The 19,013-nt window shown below is 41.1% G+C and overlaps 1 protein-coding gene across 5 annotated transcripts in view; it reads left to right on the plus strand.

Moving 5' to 3' along the window:
* The window catches only part of SCN8A (sodium voltage-gated channel alpha subunit 8), a 265,318-nt gene that overhangs the window by 193,189 nt on the left and 53,116 nt on the right, over positions 1–19,013 (plus strand). For all 5 annotated transcript variants that reach the window (XM_066265290.1, XM_066265307.1, XM_066265314.1 and 2 more), the window contains exon 14: positions 5,157–5,395. In XM_066265290.1, coding sequence (XP_066121387.1) covers positions 5,157–5,395 — 239 coding nt within the window. The remainder of the gene's footprint in view (positions 1–5,156; positions 5,396–19,013) is intronic.

The following is a 19,013-nucleotide window of genomic DNA, read 5'->3' on the forward strand; positions in this document are numbered from 1 at the left end:
AGTAATATTTCATTTATATATAATATGTACCACAGCTTCTTTATCCATTCTGTTCCAGACTGTTATTGAGGCCTCAAATTGCTGTTCTTCAGAGTTTGGACACCCAGAATAACCCAACAATAACCAGAATCTCTGATATAGAGAAACTCAAAATTATCCTGGTATCCTTGGGACTGGTTATTTTTTGAGTCATTTAAGCCCAACACCCCTGTGTGTGTGTGTGTGTGTGTGTGTGTGTGTGTGTGCGCGCGCGTGTGTGTGTATTGGACAGAGGTGTCTGTGGTGAAGAAAGAATCCCTAGAAAGGAACTTCCTTGGAGTGTTTACACGTCCACACATATGGGCAAGGAGTTACATACACTTTACATAGACTAATCTGGAGACTATATTGGTTAAAAAGAATATCAAACTAACTGCTTTTAGCCATCTGAACAACTTCAGTCATCACTGTTTTTTTTAACCCATTGAGGTTCTTACCTGACAAAGTATCTCTAAGCTTTGTAGCTTATACTTTAAGGTTGCAGGTAATAGCTGCAGATCATAACAATTCCAAGATAAGAAACACTAGTTTAAGACCCTTAGCTGCCCTGGCCGGTTGGCTCAGCGGTAGAGCATCGGCCTAGCGTGCGGAGGACCTGGGTTCGATTCCCGGCCAGGGCACACAGGAGAAGCGCCCATTTGCTTCTCCACCCCTCCGCCGCGCTTTCCTCTCTGTCTCTCTCTTCCCCTCCCGCAGCCAAGGCTCCATTGGAGCAAAGATGGCCCGGGCGCTGGGGATGGCTCCTTGGCCTCTGCCCCAGGCGCTAGAGTGGCTCTGGTCGCAACATGGCGACGCCCCGGAGGGGCAGAGCATCGCCCCCTGGTGGGCAGAGCGTCGCCCCTGGTGGGCGTGCCGGGTGGATCCCGGTCGGGCGCATGCAGGAGTCTGTCTGACTGTCTCTCCCTGTTTCCAGCTTCAGAAAAATGAAAAAAAAAAAAAAAAGACCCTTAGCTAATTTTATTCTTCACTTGGAGACCAAGACAAGATTTCTCTGAGTATCTATGGTAGTTGAGAAAGAAAACTAACAACCTCCAAAAGGCATATTTTATTATTAGCAAAGATATCAGCACAGGAGAACTATCCATGCAATGCAACAGTTACTTATTGGTTACCTCGGTGGCCTAGCACCGGGGGGGGGGAGGGTCTGGCCAGAGTGGGTGCACAGAACCCGCTGGTGTAGCTGAGTGGTACTGTGCTGGCAGTGCTGGGAGTCTGCTGCAGGGTGTCTTCTGGAGGCCTGGTGCGCTCAGCCCTCCACCAAATCACATCTGCTTCATTGGAGCATTACTGTCTTTCTCTACTCCATTTTTTTCCTCTTCTCCCTATCCTATTCTCTCTCTTTCTGTCCTGCTATACTCATTCTCCACCCTTCACCCACCAGCACACTCATTAAAAAAAATAGATGCAAGGGTATATCAGGGGAGAGAGATGACTATAGTTGTGTTTCTGAGTTGGAAGCCATTCCAGTTCTTTTTCCCCTTTTCTAAGCCTTGAAGTTCACATTACATGTACCTTTTCTGCATGTTCCTGCTCAGGCATTCCTCCTATCCCCTCACCTTTGTTAAAACTGATTGGACAACTTCTATAAGCAAAGAACGCTGAATGGCTAGAGCTGAATGATGTGGAAGGGAATTAATGGACATTAAGAAGGATTCATTCCTATTTAATCACTGGTCCCTTTGGATTTAACGATTGCTACAACGTGAAAAGCCAGCGTTGAATGAGTAATTGCTTGTGCTTCCCAGACCTTCAGTTAGGAAACACACATATTAATCCAAAGATTTAAATTATTATTATTTAAAACCAAAGAAACAGGCTCCTACCTAATAGTTTAGAAACCGCAGTAGAAAATTCCAGAGTCCTATAAATAATGAGAAAGTCCTGCCTGCTCTGCTTCACCCCATCCTGTTGCAAAGATGCTCACCAAGATCTAATAACTAAGCAGAATTCAGTCAGCCGAGCCGTCAGCTTTGGGGATATTTCAGAGGGCCCGAGGTGGGGTATGCGCAAAGAGTAGTGTATTTTCACTTCTCCTCAAAGCAGTAAAGCCATAGGAGAAGGGGAAAGAGTTAGAATGAGAAAGTACAGTAGTGATGGTACTTGGCATTACTTATTCTTGGGTTAAACAGTTTGGAAAAACTCCCCTTCTGAAACCTCATGATCTGCTATGGCCACCATCTCAGTGGAATTATGAGGCCCTCTCTGAAAACAATTCCCAGTACCTCTGAAGTTGAGACCTACAGTACCCTCTCTGAAAATGTCCAGGAGCAATGTAAAGGAAACCTCATAAACCTTTGGAAATCTCATCCCCTCTAGGCTAATTCATTCCCCAGACCAAATACCTCCCCCATTCCAAGGAGGTGTGGCAGTAACTTTGCAAAGTTTTGAGTTACTTTATACACTTCTTTATTTACCTAGTTACCTGGTCCGCAAACTGTAGCTCACTAGCCACATGCAGCTCTTTGGCCCCTTGAGTGTGGCTCTTCCACAAAATACCACATGTAGGCACTACCTTGATAAGGAATGTACCTACCTAGATAGTTTAAGTTTAAAAAATTTGGCTCTCAAAAGAAACTTCAATCATTGTACTGTTGATATTTGGCTCTGTTGACTAATGAGTTTGCTGACCGCTGAGACACTCCACATTGTTTTACTTTTGGTGGAATGAAAAAAAATATCGTGAGGATCTACCTTTCTCAGTAAAGGTAGTTAAGAGATATCTAGTATCCCTCTAGAGATTTTCTTGGAGCCCCATGGGGTAGGAAAACCCTTCTTTGCTGTTTGGCAAAGATTTGGAACCTAGTTCATTATCAAACATTGCAATTGTATCAACTGTAAAAAATGTGAGCAGTAGCTGCTTCAACCTCCACATGTGTGCTATGCAGTGAGCAGCAGACATTTGAAGAAGGGAAGAGGTAAAAAAAAAAAAAAAAAGGGAACAGAACCAGATTTCCAAATATGTACTATAAGAATTTATGGAAATAAGAGAACTTTTTCATTTTCTTTTTTTGGGAAGAAAACTAAATTTACCTTGGAAATGGAGGGAGTTCTATAAGGAAGAAGCCAAAGCAAATTTTCTTCACAGACTTCCTTTCCCACGCAGACTCCCACATGGTGCTTACTGTGACCCTAAGTCTGAAAAACCAAGGCAACCATTTTCTTAGCAACCAGGGAGCCAATCAGAAACCCAGCCAAAGCACCCCATCTAAAATAAAATCATCACCATGGGCACCATCCAGCTGGTTGGAAAAAGGGAAAGTAGACTGATTGAAGGCTTCCATCTTGTTCTTGAATAATTTGGTTTTGTCAGAAAAATCAGGCGAAGGGGGGATGCAGCTATAGCCAAACCCTATAGAACCAACACCACACCTCTAAGGGTTAGCATGCTAACAGTTGTGCAAAGTTACACCTGTTAACATTCTCTTAGATCCAAATTCTTGAACTTTTATAATCTGAGCTATTATGTTTCATACTCAACTTGAGGAGAGTTTTGTCACCTAGGGCATTGTGCCTGGGTGGTTGTAGCTGCCAGATGAATGGCTCCCTGCCTTTAGTGTCTAATTATCCTTTCTTGTCTCAGCTTGTCAACAACCTCAGAGATAATCTAGTCCAGTGATTTTCAGTCTGTGTTTATCAGAGTCCTAGGATTCTGGGGAGTACCTCAGGGGAGGAAGAAGTCAATTAAACTGGCTACAAGCTACTCTTCTTGTCTCAGCTAGAGCAGTTCCTGGTTTATCTATTTTACATATTGGATCTTACCTAAAATCTTGTTTGAAAAATATAGGTTCTGCTTCTAAAAGAGAGGCAGACAGAAAGACAGAGAGAATGAGAGAATAAGACAAAAGAGGAAGAAAAAGGAAAGAAGAAAGAGACTGAGGGAAGGAGAGGGGGAGAAGATAGAGAAGGAAAGGGTGAAAGTGGGAAAGGGTAAGAGAGAAGGAGAAAGGAAGAAGGAGGAGAGAAGAGAAAGAGGAAAGGGGAGAAAAAGGAACCGGAATGTAACTTGTATTTCTAACTGAACTGTGAATTATAAATTCATTGACTTATACTTCTTTGGAAACATAAGAGATACATATCACATGGTGGCTTGGTTGATGATTCTGATTCTGCTATAAAGATAATAATAATAGCAAATATTTCTGCAGCACTTAGTATATGCTAGGGCAGCAATTTTCAACTGGAGTACTGTGAGAATTTTTAAAAACATGCAATACCTGACTATTTAGTCAGGGGCACTGACCTCTTTTCCCTTAGATTGTCAAATTTAAAAATGACAACAGCCAACACAACAATAACCGTCCAGTGTGAATGAATCAAAGTCATACCTATTTTTTTTGTCAGATTGGCAAAAAATATATTTTTTGGTATGCCACAGAATTTTAATAATTAGTTTATGTGTGCATTGAGATGAAAAGGTTAAAAATCACTGTGCTAGGGCGTTATGAGGCTCTTTATTTTAGCTTATTTAATTCTGACAGGAAATTGCGAGAATTTGCTCAAGTACCCACTGTTAGCAAGTGTCTGAGTGTATTTGCACCTGGGTATGAATGGCTTCAAAGTCTGTGCTTTTGACTGCTCCTTTGATAATAATTTAATGGTACAATATATAACATAATGCCATGTATTGAGAACTTAGCTTGTACCAGGCTCTGTGAGTTCTGCTTTATACACTTCAACTTATTTAATGGATGAGGATCAAGGACTGATTTAGTTGTATAACCTTTAAAGTAAGTGCCATTTTAGATGCGGCAACTGAGGCGTAGTAGAGGAGTCAATGCCTTGCTGGAGATCACACAGCTTGTAAGTGTGACCAGTTGAACCTGGGGTGAGACTCCAGAGGCAAAGCTCTTAACTACTATGGTATGTTCCCAAACAGGTGGTTTGAATTTTGTTTATAACTAGATCTTTATTAACACAGATGTGACCTGGTACCAGTCAAGCCTCCTCTCTCCCTTTGAGAGAAGGAAAACCTGAGGGAAGCACTAAGGAAAGTCCACACTTAAGCCACCTCTATTCTCATGTCTATAACAGTGATAAGGCCCCTGTGAGGATTTGTAGCCATCTCCTTTGTTTTCTCACTGTGATTGAAAACCCCCTTTGTTCTTTACTCCCTACAGAGCTGGAAGAGTCCCAGAGAAAGTGCCCGCCATGCTGGTACAAATTCGCCAATACTTTCCTCATCTGGGAGTGTCACCCCTACTGGATAAAACTGAAAGAGATTGTGAACTTGATTGTGATGGACCCTTTTGTGGACTTGGCCATCACCATCTGCATTGTCCTGAATACACTGTTTATGGCAATGGAGCACCATCCGATGACGCCACAATTTGAACATGTCTTATCTGTAGGAAATCTGGTAAGATAGAGCCATTTCCTGATTTTGTGGTCTGAACGTGTTTTGCCTGTGGGACATGTTTTTATGATACTGAAAGCAGGAATTTATTTGGAAAGAAAGTGCTAGTTAATTGGAAGGCAAATGCTTCTGCATATGCCGTGGGCCCCAGACATTTCTGCTCACTGTTGTGATCCCTTGGCTGTTTCCTCTTTCTGCAGAACTTAGAAGACATCATTTAGGAGCTATTGGCAGAAAACCAGCCATGGTGACAGAATGGGAGGCATGGTACATGGGTTGGTTTCAGCAGCCTGAGCCAAGGACTTCTGGATTTTTTTTCTCATTCTGCTTCTCACATTGATTCCTGCATTGGTTCAGCAAATCAGTTCCCCTTTCACCTTCAGTGACAACGACCACAAAATAGGGGAGCTGTTGTAGTGCATTGAATGTAACTATAAATTAGCCTGCACTGTCTTGTTAATTACCCATGTGGGGACTATCTAGGGGACATTTTTAATTCTATGCTGGTTTCCCCCTCCAGTCTAATTTCTGGGCAGTCATCCAGTTTCTACCATTAGTCAATCTGTGCCAAATTTATTTTAATGTTAGCTTAAATCATATATTTCATTTATGATATTAATTAGAAGGTAAATATGTACTTTAAAAAACAGATTACACAATGTAATGTCAAGTAGTTATGATTTGGGAATTATCTGTTTTACTTCTTTAGTACAAAAATCAGTTGATTGAATTTTGATAGATAGTAAAGAATTAGTTGAAAAGAGTCCTCTAGGTCAGTGGTCCCCAACCTTTTTTGGGCCACGGACCGGTTTAATGTCAGAAAATATTTTCACGGACCGGCCTTTTGGGTGGGACGGATAAATGCACAAAATAAAATTATGCAACCGGCGTAAAAACTGTGGGTTTTTTTTTTTTTTTTTCCTGAAGCTGGAAACAGGGAGGCAGTCAGACAGACTCCCGCATGCACCCAACCGGGATCCACCCGGCACGCCCACCAGGGGGCGATGCTCTGCCCATTCGGGGCGTTGCTCTGTGGCGACCAGAGCCACTCTAGCGCCTGGGGCAGAGGCCAAGGAGCCATCCCCAGCCCCCAGGCCATCTTTTGCTTCAATGGAGCCTTGGCTGCAGGAGGGGAAGAGAGAGACAAAGAGGAAGGAGAGGGGGAGGAGTGGAGAAGCAAACGGGCGCCTCTCCTGTGTGCCCTGGCCGGGAATCGAACCCGGGACTTCTGCACACCAGGCCGACGCTCTACCACTGAGCCAACCGGCCAGGGAAAACTGTGGTATTTTTAAATATAATTGTCGAACTTATGAGACAAGCGTCAAGAGTGAGTCTTAGACGGATGTAACAGAGGGAATCTGGTCATTTTTTAAAAATAAAACATTGTTCAGACTTAAATATAAATAAAATGGGAATAACGTAAGTTATTTATTCTTTCTCTGCGGACCGGTATCAAATGGCCCACGGACCAGTACCGGTCTAGGGGTTGGGGAACACTGTTCTAGGTCATCTGGGCCTCATTATTCTTTAGGAGTTGCACCATAGGCTCATCAAACCTAGTGGTTACCATTTAATTTAAACAAAATCCCTGCCTGGAATTTGTTTATTTTCCCCTCCCTTCCTCCCTTCCTCTTTGCCTTCCTCTTTTTCTCACAAACACACATACATACACATTTCTGCCTTAAGTCGTAATACACTATTAAAGTGTTAAAATATCATTTTGAGTTCTTATTCTGAAAACACACGGGGCAAAAGGGATCCTTTGTCTGGCTAATCCTATAGCCTGTTGTGTTTCCTGATGCACATCCTGGATGATTCTGTGGTCTTTCCAGTCTCCATGTCTGGGGCGGGGGGGCGCTCACTGCTGTGATGTGAACTCTCATGTGCAGCCTGATGAAATACCCATAATCTTGAAATAACTGTCCAGGAAATCTGTGAACAGGCTCGGAAAGGTGCCTGAAGATGTGCTTCCTATGTGACTGGCTGGCCATCAAGCAGCATTTTGAGCCAATCAACAATATCATATGGATAGAAGTTTATTTTATTAGCCACGAGTTAAGTAATAAGAAATATTGCTTGATTGATTTTGTTGTTGGTGGTGGTGTTTTCCCTATAGCATTTTCTTTTTCTCAAAGTCTTTACTTTCACTTGCTTTTTAAAGAATCAGTTCCCAATTTCCAAGGGATTTTGAGAGGCCTTTTCACTTACCACCAGCCTAATTGCCCTCAAACTGGGGGGCTATGACCTTATTTTTTTTCTTTCTTAAAAATCTACAGAGATTAGCGTGCGGAGGACCCGGGTTCGATTCCCGGCCAGGGCACACAGGAGAAGCGCCCATTTGCTTCTCCACCCCTCCGCCGCGCTTTCCTCTCTGTCTCTCTCTTCCCCTCCCGCAGCCAAGGCTCCATTGGAGCAAAGATGGCCCGGGCGCTGGGGATGGCTCTGTGGCCTCTGCCTCAGGCGCTAGAGTGGCTCTGGTCGCAATATGGCGACGCCCAGGATGGGCAGAGCATCGCCCCCTGGTGGGCAGAGCATCGCCCCTGGTGGGCGTGCCGGGTGGATCCCGGTCGGGCGCATGCGGGAGTCTGTCTGACTGTCTCTCCCTGTTTCCAGCTTCAGAAAAATGGAAAAAAAAAAAAATCTACAGAGATTTAGTGTCACAGCTAAGTGAGCATTTAGAAGACTTTGCTCAGAACCATTAGTGAAGAATGGAGAGGCAAGGTCAGCAGCTAATATTCAGGAACTCCATGAGGCAAGCCAACCAGAACCAAGTTCTATAATAAAAAAGCACTTGGTGAGAGGGGGAGTTTTCGAGGGGAAAGTAATGTACAATTAACAACAAGGATGGAGAGTAGTACATGGTTCAGGATACTTTGGACTAGCTGATAGATTGCATGTGAGGGTGAAGGGAAAAGATGAAGAATGGTGCCTAGATTTCGGGGTTTAGAAAATATGTTTTTCTGCCAATTAACGTAAGTGCTGACTTTGGCAGAGAGAACACAGAATTAGAAATCAGAAGATTTGAGCCTGACCAGACAGCACAGTGGATAGAGCATAGGACTGGGACACAGAGGACCCAGGTTGGAAACCCAAGGTTACTGGCTTGAACGCGGGCTCACCAGCTTGAGCGAGGGTTTGCTGGCTTGAGTGTGGGATCGTAGACATGACCTCATGGTTGCTGGCTTGAGCCCAAGGTTGCTGGCTTGAGCAACGGGTCATTTGCTTTATTGTAGCCCCCCCGGTCAAGGCACATATGAGAAATCAATCACTGAACAACTAAGGAGCTGCAATGAAGAATTAATGCTTCTCATCTCTCTCCCTACCTGTCTCTCTCTCCTTGTCTGTCCCTCTCTCTGACTCTATCTTTGTCAAAAAAAAACAAAAAACAAAAACAGAAGATTCGGGTTTGAGTTCCTGTTTGATATAGTTTAACCTTAAATAAGCCACTAATTTCTGCCTGGAAATGTTTTAGAGCTATAAAATGAGACTAACACCATGTCATCCATCAGTGGTTGGGAGATAATATAAAAATCTATACTGAAGTTTTTAGACTAGTAGAAAGTACTCTTATAAATCTAGGGAACTGTATTAGTGTAACTCAGTAGCAGAATTCTTAAAGGATTGGGGATTTGGGTAGATTTTTACAGAAACCTGAGAAAAAGAGGATGGAAAAAGGTGAGACTGACTAGCCTATGAGGACAAGCTTGCCTCAGAGTTGGAATGAAAGGCTTTTCCCACAGCTGGGACAGTGACTAAATTGTGTTTATTGTAGATCAGGGGTCGGGAAACTTTTTGGCTGAGAGAGCCATGAACGCCACATATTTTAAAATGTAATTCCGTGAGAGCCATACAACGACCCATGTATGTTACGCATTATCCAATAAAAATTTGTTGTCCTGGAGGACAGCTGTGATTGACTCCAGCCACCCGCAACCATGAACATGAGTGGTAGGAAATGAATGGATTGTAATACATGAGAATGTTTTATATTTTTAACATTTTTTTTATTAAAGATTTGTCTGTGAGCCAGATGCAGCCATCAAAAGAGCCACATCTGGCTCTCGAGCCATAGATTCCTGACCCCTGTTGTAGATGTTCAGATATGCGTTTCTGAGGGAAGATAAGAACAGTATTCTGTAAATATGTAATCCCTGCCTCTTTTGCCCTTCCCCACAAGGCTAAATCCAATAATAGAAAAGAACCTTAAAGATAACTTGATCCACCTGTGTTTTATAAAGAAGATGAAGCCCAGGGAGGCTATGTAACTTATACAACTTTTGCATTGTTTAGTCATGAGTCTCTTCTTGCATTTTTGCAACCAGTTGAACACAACAGTGGGTTTATAAGGCTATTTTTTAAACAATTCTACCGAGACATTTCAAGTATACTCTAAAAAAGTTTTTTTGAGAGTCAGTCACTGACACAGCCTGTCATCCCTGAATACTTTAATTTAGTGTGTGTTTTTATGAACCAGTGCATTGTCCTGCAGAACCTCAATATAACTCACACTCAGGAGATTAACATGGATACATTACACTTACCTAAATCTCAGGCCCTTTCAGGTTTTGCCAATAATCCCAATAATGTTCTTTATAACAAAGGAAGTCAGTTTCAGATTTACGTATTGCATTTAGTTGTCCTATCTCTTTAATCTACTTCAGCCTTTGAGAGTTCCTTAGTCTTCCTTTGCCTTTCATGACCTTAATACTTTTGAAGACTACAGGCCAGTTATTTTGTAGAATTCCCTCAATTTGGGTTCGTCCAGTGTTTCCTTCTGATTAGACTCAAGTTATGCATATGGCAGGAATATCACGGGAGTGAGGCTGTCTTCTCAGTGTATTACGGGGGGGGGGGGGCACAACAATTTCCATTTGTCCCATTAATGCTGGTGTTGCTTACTTGATTAAGGAGGTTTCTGCCAGGCTTCTCCCCTATAATGCCATTTATAATTAATAAGTATTTTTGAGGAAGTTACTTTAAAGCTACCTGAATTTCCTGTTCTTTGTTAAACTTTTGATTCATTTCTTTATTTAGTTGTATCTGTATGGACTCATGGTTTTCAATTGTATCTGATGGGTTATAACCTATTAACTATTATTTACTTCCATGTGTAAGCCGTTCCAGATTGGGCCAGTGGGCGTCTCTGCAGGCTGGCTTCTGTGTCCTTTCAGCACATCCTCATTTCTTCCTTGTTTTCTGGTGTCACAAGATATTCTAAGCTAATTTTATATTTTCCTGCCTCAGGCCTGGAATCAGCCTTTTATCAAGGAACCCTGGTTTAGTCGAGATGATATTTAGAAGTGAAGATCTAATAGGCAGGCCTAGGCCCTCTCAGTACACAGCTAGCTGTTGATATCAAGCTAACTATATGTATAAAAACCAGGAGTTAATGCCGTCACTTCCAAGTCTAATCCAGCATTACAAAATTCATTCTGGTTTTCTCCTTTCTGTGTTTGTAACTCCTTATCTAACGAAAAGAAACCTGATTGCCACTGTCTTTACTATGTTACCTTATTTGATCAAAGAGCCACTGTTACCTCTAAGGGCATGGATACCCCTCCTCATATTCTTCAGGCTCTGACTCCCTGCTCTGGGTTCTCCAGCTTCCACTCCAGTGTCCTCCCTGTGGAGCCCTTCTTATACTTCTCTGGCTCTGGTACCTCAGGCCAGGCCACCCCACACTTTGTTTCCCTTACCCAACTTGAACTTGAATGCCTCACAGTGGACCTCCCCCTACATGGACTCCTTTTCAACCTACACCAGGCTTTCCCCATATGACAGCTCTCCATCCTGCTTCGACTCTGAGACCCAGTGCTGGGTAACCATCCTACACAATTACCCTTCTCATCCCAGGCAGACTGGCAGCTTGTCCCCTAAAGTGGATGCCCCTCTTTGGTGTGCAGTCTCTGACAACCCGTGCCAGGCTGCTCCCCTGCACAGATGCCCCTCTAGGGCTCCCTGCTTGAGCATGCCCACTGAAGGGATTTAGGACTAAATCATCTGAGGGGTTGGGGGTGTAGAAGGAAGAGCAAAGGCTTAACCTGGTGTGTAAGTTTAGTATCTGACATTCTAAGCTAAAAAAGGAAAAACAAAGTTATTTTCTTTCTCTACCAAATACACATGAATGCTATCATTTCTTAACTATAGCTTAATCACAACTTAAGTAGATTTTCAACCAAAAGAAATTTTTTTTGTATTTTAAGTTTTCTTTAATCTGTGTCCTTGTAGCTCCTTATGCATACCTCTTTTTAAATACTTACCACATCATATTTTAGGTTTTGCTTCTCCTAGTTGGGTAACCAACTATTCTAATTGGCATAGATCTGAGGAGGCTCCTGGGACGTGGAACTTTTCATTTTAAAAGTAGGACGGTCTTAGGCAAACTCTTACAAGTTGGGTTCCCTAACTGGGCACCCAGGATGCAGGACTTTCAGTATTAAGAAAGTCTCACGGTGATGGGGGGTAGTAATGAGGATAAATATATATATGGTAATGGAAAATGATTTGACTTTCGATGATGGCACACAACAAAATCAACAGTTCAAATACAATAGAAATATTTACCTGAAACCTATGTACTCTTATCAATCAATGTCATCCCATTAAATTTAATTTTCAATATAAATTTTTAAAAATAATAAAATAAAAATAAATAAAATTTTAAAAAATTGCTCATAGCCTAATCAGGCAGTGGCACCATAGATAGAGCATCAGACTGGGATGCAGAGGACCCAGATTTGAAACCCCAAGGTTGCCAGCTTGAGCATGGGCTTACCAGCATAAGCGCGGGGTCACTGGCTTGAGCGTGGGATCATAAAAATGACCCCATGCTCACTGGCCTGAGCCCAAAGGTCACTGACATGAAGGCTAAGGTTGTTGGCTTAAGCAAGAGGTCACTCGCTTTGCTGTAACTCTCTGGTCAAGGCACATATGAGAATGCAATCAATGAACAACCACGAAGCCATGAGAATTGATGCTTCCCATCCATCTCCCTTCCTATCTGTCCCTATCTGTTCCTCTCTCTGTCTCTGTCACACAAGAAAGAAAGAAAGAAAGAAAGAAAGAAAGAAAGAAAGAAAGAAAGAAAGAAAGAAAGAAAGAAAGAAAGAAAGAAAGGAAGGAGGGAGGGAGGGAGGGAGGGAGGGAGGGAGGGAGGGAGGGAGGGAGGGAGGGAGGGAGGGAGGGAGGAAAAGAAAAATAAAAAGAAAGAGAGAGAAAGAAAGAAAGAAAGAAAGAAAGAAAGAAAGAAAGAAGAAATAAATAAATTGTTCATTTATAAAAGAAAGAAAGAAAGTCTCAGCCAAACCAGGATGAGTTGGTCACCCTACCTCCTGGTGACTGAGTTCCTAAGAAGCTTTTTTTTTTTTTTTTTGGTCATGTGTTGTTTTTTTTCATGGCTCCATCGTAATATACACAGGTTTTTATCAAATTGAATTTCATTAACTTTGGGGGAAGATCCAGTACAGAAAAGAAGCTAAATAGCCCCCTCCTGAGAGCAGACAAGAGCATGCAAACCCTGGTCACTCCCAAATGAGCGTAAAGTTTGTTCACACATAGTTTTGGCGAGAAGGAGATATGCCGCTGCTCCCTAACCCTTCTCAAGCCCCAGAGTAACCCTCAAATGAAGTGCCCCAATCTTAGGACATTGTAGGCCTTACTTGCTGACCTGTCATTACAAGTTCTCAGGCCAGTGCCCTGGGGCTTGTTCAAACTAGAGAGATACGCCAACTCTGAATTCAGAACATTCTATTAGAACAGCAGTTCTCAATTATATTTTAGTTTTCGGACCCCTTTACACTCTATTAACTTTTTTAAAATTTATTTCTTGATTTTAGAGAGAGGGGAAGGGAGAGACAGAGAGCAAGAGACAGAAATATTGATCTCCTGTATGTGCCTTGACCAAGGATAAAACCAGCAACTTCTATGCTTTGGGACAATGCTCTAACCAACCAACTGAGCCATCCGGCCAGGGCAGGTTCCCTTTACACTCTTAAAAAGAAATAAAAAGCTTTTGTTTATGAGAGCTATATCTATTGATATATACCATATTTGAAATTAAAACCAAGAAAAATCTTAAATAGTTATTTAAAAATCACAATAATAGCCTGACCAGGTGGTGGCGCAGTGGATAGAGCGTCGGACGGGACACAGAGGACCCAGGTTCAAGACCCCGAGGTCACCAGCTTGAGCGCAGGCTCATCTAGTTTGAGCAAAGCTCACCAACTTGAGCCCAGTGTTGCTGGCTTGAGCAAAGGGTCACTCGGCCTGCTGTAGACCCTGGTCAAGGCACATATGAGAAAGCAATCCATGAACAACTAAGGTGCCACAACAAAGAATTGATGCTTCTCACCTCTCTTCCTTCCTGTCTGTCTGTCCCTATCTGTCCCTCTCTCTGATTCTCTCTCAGTCTCTGTCACATACACAAAAATAAATCACAAAATAATATACACATTACATAATTATATAAATAAATTTTACGGGGAAACTATATTTTCTACGAAAAAAATGGCATTGTTTGACATTTTTGCAAATCTCTTTCATGTCTGGTTTAATAGAAGACAGATAGAATTTCTGCTTATGTATTCAACCCATTGTGATATATTATTTTGGCAGAAGCATAGGAAGAAGACCTGGCCTCACACAGATAACATAGTTGGAAAAGGGAAGACCTTCTGCCCTCTGAAAGGGTCTTAGGGACCCCAGGGCTCCTCAGCTACACTTTGCGAACTGCTGCATTAGAACATAAATTCCTAGATGAATATTTGATGACATTCACAAGAGTGAATTTATGTGCTATGTGGATACACTGCTTGTAATTCTTTTTTGTCCTCTTCCAGCAGTATACCTCAGTGCAAATAACAGTAGCATTGTAGCGATAACCATAAATCTACTCTTCTCCATTTAAAAAAAAAAAAGTCATTTGTTAATACAATCAATAGTTTAAAAACCCCAAGTGATGGCAGCACATTTTGTGTTGAAACAACATGGTTGCTGAACTCTGTCATAGGCATTCCTACCGGGCATCTGGGGACCGTTTATCCTGTTGAAAGGTAGTGCCACATTAACTATGTATGCCATTGTTGATTTTCTCTAAGGAACCAGAGTTCCCAGAGTGTACATATTCCATATCAGTCAGCCAATGCTAATTATTGAGCACTTCCTGTGTGCTCACCAGGAACCAGTGGGTCAGCAAATTCAGTCTTTACTTAGCGTGCATTGAGCAGGGTAATATTTCTCCGATGGGTTTACACTGAGGGTAAAATGTATGTCAGGAACTGATGAGCTGCCCCTTGTTTCCGTGACCTCACTTAGTGGGATATTTTATCTGTAGATACTTAGCTTGCCCTATGGACTTTAATTTTGCTTAACTGGATCTCTTCAGGAAATATGCTCTTTCTGTTTTAGAATACTGCATCTTTAATTTAGAAAAATGGAAACCACAGAAAAGTATATGGCCACCAAAAACTGATAACCCGCTTATCCATTTTTAAGTTCATATTTCAAGTCATTCTGTTTTCTTATTTCTTTTTTTTTTAACTTTTTTTTTATTTTAATGAAGTGACATTGATAAATCAGGGTACATATGTTCAGAGAAAATATCTCCAGATTATTTTGACATTTGATTATGTTGCATACCCCTCACCCAAAGTCAAATTATCTTCCGTCACCTTCTACCTGGTTTTCTTTGTGCCCCTCCCCTCCCCCCAACCCCTCTCTCCACTTCCTCACCCCCTCCACACCCCCTCACACACACCCCCTGTTACCATCACATTCTTGTCGATGTCTCTGAGTATCATTTTTATGTCCCATCTATGTATGGATTCATATAGTTCTTAGTTTTTTCTGATTTACTTATTTCACTCAGTATAATGTTATCAAGGTCCATCCATGTTATTGTAAATGATCCGATGTCATCATTTCTTATGGCTGAGTAATATTCCATATATATATGTACCAAAACTTTTTAATCCACTCGTCCACTGACAGACACTTGGGCTGTTTCCAGATCTTCACTATTGTGAACAATGCTGCCATAAACATGGCGTGCATTTCTCCTTTTGGAACAGTTCTATGGTGTTCTTAGGGTATATTCCTAAAAGTGGGGTAGCTGGGTCAAAAGGCAGTTTGATTTATAATTTTTTGAGGAATCTCCATACTGTTTTCCACAGTGGCTGCACCAGTCTGCATTCCCACCAGCAGTGCAGGAGGGTTCCCTTTTCTCCACATCCTGGCCAGCACTTATTCTGTGTTGTTTTGTTGATGAGCACCATTCTGACTGGTGTGAGGTAATATCTCATTGTGGTTTTAATTTGCATTTCTCCAATGATTAGTGATGTCGAGCATTTTTTCATATGCCTATTGGCCATCTGTATGTCCTCTTTGTAGAAGTGTCTATTCATTTCTTTTGCCAATTTTTTGATTGGATTGTTTGTCTTCCTGGTATTGAGTTTTACAAGTTCTTTATAAATTTTGGTTATTAACCCCTTATCAGACGTATTGTCAAATATATTCTCCCATTGTGTAGTTTGTCTTTTTATTCTGTTCTTATTGTCTTTAGTTGTGCAAAAGCTTTTTAGTTTGATATAGTCCCATTTGTTTATCCTGTCTTTTATTTCACTTCCCGTGGAGATAAATCAGCAAATATATTGCTGCGAAAAATGTCAGAGAGCTTACTGCCTATGTTTTCTTCTAAGATGCTTATGATTTCACAGCTTACATTTAAGTCTTTTATCCATTTTGAGTTTATTTTTGTGAATGGTGTAAGGTGATGGTCTAGTTTCATTTTTTGCAGGTAGCTTTCCAATTTTCCCAACACCATTTGTTGAGGAGGCTGTCTTTACTCCAATGTATGCTCTTACCTCCTTTGTCAAATATCAGTTGTCCATAAAGGTGTGGGTTTATTTCTGGGTTCTCAGTTCTGTTCCATTGATCTATATGCCTGTTCTTACACCAGTACCAGGCTGTTTTGAGTACAATGGCCTTGTAGTATAACTTGAAATCAGGATGTGTGATACCTCCGACTTTACTTTTCTTTTTTAAAATTGCTGAGGCTATTCGTGTTCTTTTTTGGTTCCATATAAATTTTTGGAATATGTGATCTATATCTTTTTTTTATTTTTTTAATTTAATGCAGTGACATTGATAAATCAGGGTACATATGTTGGGAGAAAATATCTCTAGATTATTTTGACATTTGATTGTGCTGTATACCCCTCCCCCAAAGTTAAATTGTTTTCTGTCACCTTCTATCTGGTTTTCTCTGTGCCCCTCCCCTCCCCTAACCCCTCTCTCCTTCTTCACCCCCTCCCCCCTCCCCCAACCTCCCACCCCTGTTGCCATCACATTCTTGTTCATGTCTCTGAGTATCATTTTTATGTCCCTTCTATGTATGGATTCATCTTAGTTTTTTTTTTTTCTGATTTACTTATTTCACTCCGTATAATGTTGTCAAGGTCCATCCATGTTATTGTAAATGATCCGATGTCATCATTTCTTATGGCTGAGTAGTATTCCATAGTATATATGTACCAAAGCTTTTTAATCCACTCATCCTCTGACGGACACTTGGGCTGTTTCCAGATCTTCACTATTGTGAACAATGCTGCCACAAACATGTGGGTGCATTTCTCCTTTTTGAGCCGTTCTATGGTGTCCTTGGGGTATATTCCTAAAAGTGGGATAGCTGGGTCAAAAGGCAGTTCGATTTTCAGATTTTTGAGGAATCTCCATACTGTTTTCCACAGTGGCTGCACCAGTCTGCATTCCCACCAGCAGTGCAGGAGGGTTCCCTTTTCTCCACATCCTGGCCAGCACTTATTCTGTGTTGTTTTGTTGATAAGCACCATTCTGACTGGTGTGAGGTGATATCTCATTGTGGTTTTAATTTGCATTTCTCTAATGATTAGTGATGTTGAGCATTTTTTCATATGCCTATTGGCCATCTGTATGTCCTCTTTGTAGAAGTGTCTATTCATCTCTTTTGCCCATTTTTGGATTGGGTTGTTTGTCTTCCTGGTGTTGAGTTTTACAAGTTCTTTATAAATTTTGGTTATTAACCCCTTATCAGACGTATTGTCAAATATGTTCTCCCATTGTGTAGTTTGTCTTTTTATTCTGTTCTTATTGTCTTTAGCTGTGCAAAAGCTTTTTAGTTTGATATAGTCCCATTTGTTTATCCTGTCTTTTATTTCACTTCCCCGTGGAGATAAATCAGCAAATATATTGCTCCGAGAGATGTCCGAGAGCTTACTGCCTATGTTTTCTTCTAAGATGCTTATGGTTTCACGACCTACATTTAAGTCTTTTATCCATTTTGAGTTTATTTTTGTGAGTGGTGTAAGCTGCTGATCTAGTTTCATTTTTTTGCAGGTAGCTGTCCAATTTTCCCAACACCATTTGTTAAAGAGGCTGTCTTTACTCCATTGTATTTCCTTACCTCCTTTGTCAAATATCAGTTGTCCATAGAACTGTGGGTTTATTTCTGGGTTCTCTGTTCTGTTCCATTGATCTATATGCCTGTTCTTATGCCAGTACCAGGCTGTTTTGAGTACAACGGCCTTGTAGTATAACTTGATATCAGGAAGTGTGATACCTCCCACTTTATTCTTCTTTTTTAAGATTGCTGAGGCTATTCGTGTCCTCTTTTGGTTCCATATAAAATTTTGGAATATGTGTTCTATATCTTTGAATTATGTCATTGGTATTTTAATTGGTATTGCATTGAATTTATAGATTGCTTTGGGTAATATAGACATTTTAATGATATTTATTCTTCCTAACCATGAGCACGGTATATGCTTCCACTTGTTTGTATCTTCCTTGATTTCTTTTATCAATGCTTTGTAATTTTCCGAGTTCAAGTCTTTAGTCTCCTTGGTTAAGTTTACTCCTAGGTACTTTATTTTTTTGGTTGTAATTGTGAAGGGGATTGTTTCCTTAATTTCTCTTTCTGACTGTTCATTGTTGGTGTATAAAAATGCTTCTGATTTCTGAGTATTGATTTTATATCCTGCCACTTTGCTGAATTCATTTATCAGGTCCAGTAGTTTTTTGACTGAGACTTTAGAGTTTTATATATACAATATCATATCATCTGCAAATAATGATAGTTTTACTTCTTCTTTTCCAACTTGAATGCCTTTTATTTCTTCATCTTGTCTGATTGCTGTGGCTAGGACTTCCAGGACTATGTTAAATAAGAGTGGTGAAAGGGGGCACCCCTCCCTTGTTCCTGATCTTAAGGGGATTGCTTTTAATTTTTGCCCATTGAGTATGATGTTGGCTGTGGGTTTGTCATAGATGGCTTTTATCATGTTGAGGTATGTTCCCTGTATTCCCACTTTGCTGAGAGTTTTGATCATGAATGGGTTCTGGATTTTATCAAATGCTTTTTCTGCATCTATTGAAATTATGATATGGTTTTTCTCCTTCCTTTTGTTTATGTGATGAATCACATTGATTGATTTACGAATATTGTACCAGCCTTGCCTCCCCAGAATAAATCCCACTTGATCATGGTGTATGATTTTTTCCATATATTGTTGGATCCGGTTTGCTAATATTTTGTTGAGGATTTTAGCGTCTATATTCATCAGAGATATTGGCCTATAATTTTCTTTCT

Source organism: Saccopteryx bilineata, chromosome 1 (genome assembly GCF_036850765.1).
Source record: "Saccopteryx bilineata isolate mSacBil1 chromosome 1, mSacBil1_pri_phased_curated, whole genome shotgun sequence".
NCBI classification, from domain to species: Eukaryota; Metazoa; Chordata; class Mammalia; order Chiroptera; family Emballonuridae; genus Saccopteryx; species Saccopteryx bilineata.